This window comes from Cicer arietinum, chromosome 5 (assembly GCF_000331145.2).
Source record: "Cicer arietinum cultivar CDC Frontier isolate Library 1 chromosome 5, Cicar.CDCFrontier_v2.0, whole genome shotgun sequence".
Taxonomy (NCBI): Eukaryota; Viridiplantae; Streptophyta; class Magnoliopsida; order Fabales; family Fabaceae; genus Cicer; species Cicer arietinum.
The window spans coordinates 63,783,216-63,786,239 of NC_021164.2; the positions used below are offsets into that span (position 1 = coordinate 63,783,216).

The 3,024-nt window shown below is 31.4% G+C and overlaps 1 protein-coding gene across 1 annotated transcript in view; it reads right to left on the reverse strand.

Annotated features, from left to right (window-relative positions):
- LOC101514925 (uncharacterized) overlaps positions 1–3,024 on the reverse strand; it is a 10,122-nt gene that overhangs the window by 1,962 nt on the left and 5,136 nt on the right. The window contains 7 exon segments of the mRNA XM_004502018.4: positions 1–31; positions 115–183; positions 257–316; positions 448–545; positions 1,236–1,309; positions 2,664–2,777; positions 2,923–2,989. The exon segment at positions 1–31 is cut by the window's left edge and continues 8 nt beyond it. Coding sequence (XP_004502075.1) covers positions 1–31; positions 115–183; positions 257–316; positions 448–545; positions 1,236–1,309; positions 2,664–2,777; positions 2,923–2,989 — 513 coding nt within the window.

Sequence of the window (3,024 nt, forward strand, 5' to 3'; positions counted from 1 at the left end):
TCGTGTAGGTTGTCTCAATAGTCCTTTCTTTCTGAAATCCATGACAAAATAATGTGAATATGATTAGTCACTTGCATAAATAGACGGTGCATTATCCAAATTAAACGAGATTACCTCAAATTCAAATCCATAATGTAATGCAATCCTTTTAACATCTTCCAAACTTAATTCAACGGACATTTCCTACAAACAAATTACAAATTAGATAATACAGACCAAACATATGATGTAATATTGTATGTGAAAAGAATCTTACATCATCTTGTCCATATGTATCTGCAAAGTGATAAAGTAGAGGACCCAAATTTATCCAAACCTGTGAGATGTCAATTTCATCCGGTAAGAAGGACAATATTGAAACGGGAATGGTAACAACAGCACAAACAGATGAGGAAGGAAAAAGAGAGATACACAAGATCTATTTGGAATTTCAACTAAAGAACTTACTCCTCCATCTTTCAATATTTGTGAAATAATTTCAATATACTCAACAATATTGTGAGCAGTATCAATAAAGAAACAAGTTACAACAGCATCCCATGCACCTGCATGGCCATTGTAAACTCTTGTTAGAAATGACAATAGGGATAGGGTGTTATATTATAGATAATTAGATACAAATGTCTACAATATGATTATCTCAATACAGGAAAAAGGTGAGCCATGTGCCATACACTCTCTGTTGTATTTTAAAACTTGATGTCTAACAATAGACTACACATGAAAATTATGCAGCAGTCAGTCTATCTTAAAATTGAAACTGAGAAAGTTCAAATTGAAGAAAATAAATAATAAGTTTCAATTTGAAATCTGAAGGCAACTATAAATAGTTATTTCATTTAGTGTTTGCAGGATAACATTGGGAATATATGATTTTAATCTACCCTATTCAAATATTTGAAGCAGTCCAGGTTAACTATGGCCGTGCACTAAAACATGGCTACCATGTATTACTACTACTGATTAAATGTTGAAAATATATTAAAATTAATCACCTCATAGACTCTCTCGCTCAAGCATTTATATCGTCTTGTTTTGTAATCATGGTGGCAATGCAAGGGTATTTAATTAAAATTTAAAATCCTGTGAAGCTCTTGTTTTGTGCATGATGGATCAACAAAGAAAAAAGCTTACATATAAGGAATCGAACCAGAACACTAATACTTTCCATTTTTCTGTTCAGAGATAAAGTAACAAATAAAAAAAAATAATTAGTTGTAGATAATTTCCCCTACCTATTTGGCTCGGATCACTGTAGACTTCAACAAAGTCGCCTCCACACATGGAAAAGCCTTCAGTAATTCCTGCACTGCTCTCGCACATTGTAACAAATAATAGTATAATTAAAATATATATATATATATAGACATATATTATATCAAACAATCTATTGATAATTTAGTATTTCTACAAACTATCCATGTCTCCTTTTTCTATATGTGATCATGGGAACACATTAGAATAGGTCTTGTTTTTAGCTTAATAATTAATTAATAAAGGAACAAGGAAATAAAATCAAATACTGTGCCAAAGAGAAAGTTTTGTGCATCAAATAATTTTTTTATAAGCATTTTGTGCATTGTATAGCCTAATCATTTGGCTCATTTCCAGTGCATCACAGAAAAACCTTGAATTTAAACAAGGAGGGTAGCTGGACAGAAGAAAAATTCACATTAGTTTTTTTCTCCCCATAGGTTTCCTCACTATTTGAGGCACTGTCAGGTACTAAGTGTGGCAGAAATATAAATTTAAGAATGAAAAATATCATTTAGTGGGAAAAATGTTGAAATTTGTCCAGCTTAGCAATCATCTTACATCTCATAATCATCTTCTCTGTCTTCGTCAACTTCTTATATTAATAAAAAAAAATTATTCAGCTTAAAAAATCCATCTAGGGAAGAGAGAGGAGAGATATATAACATGTTTGCCTTTGTTGTCAATCCTTAATGGAAAGGGGTTGTATCTTAAAATTTTAATGTCAGAAACGTTTAGCCAACAGATCATTGTGACCTTTCCTTCAAGGGGCTTCATCATGGTTATCAATATCTTACAATAGATGTGAGTCATATTTTGAATCGACACAATTATACAAATCTGAACCAATCAATACAAATCCCTAGTATGTATCTATTTTGGACATGAATTTAATTTTGAATTCTGATTCATTATGATGAAACCCATTACATTCTAATGAATCACTGTCTAAACTAAGTGTAGTCAGCCACTTTTTTTGTCTACATTGCATAGCCAAGCACTTCTGTTTTTCATTTGGTTTATGATATGAATGTTCAATCTTGAATGATTTTGAGGTTCCTTTATGATATATTAGCTTATAATTTTGCTATGTCACTTTGTTTTTACATGAAAATGGCACAATGTTATTAGTAATGTAAATGTTGATTCATAATAAGATTTAATTCACGAATTAAAAAATAGGTCTTACGAACCACAATTTGTATCTCAAAGTGGTGCTCATAAGTTTCATGGAATGTCCATGGTAGATTTCCGAATTATATTAATTGTTCAGCGGTATTGTTTTGTTTTCCAAAAAATTGTCCTATTAGTTTTATGCCACAGGAGGAACCCCTATTATGGTTCCTTTCTTTTTATTCATTTTTTCCTTCTAATTAATTTTCAATTATTAAAAGAGTCCATGTATGTACCTGGCAGGATGAATATCTGGTATTGAAACAGGACGAAGTTGGTCACTATCTGAAAGTGAATTGCAATTGCTGTGAATCCACGGATATATTGTCCACTCACCAGCAGTTTGGCAACTTAAATTATCCAGAGAGCCAATTGATAGACAAAAAGAAAGAGAAAACCCCCAAAAAAATCAGAAGAGTTATATTTGCTTTGTGACTTAACATTAGTCATTTGTAACATTAAAAAGATCAACATGGAAAAGACAATCATTCTTACTTGTTAAGAATAAAACTTGAGCATATCATCATGTAGTATGAAAATTCATTTCCCTGACAGATAAATCCTGCACCATAATAAGATGCATTAGTTAGGCATAGG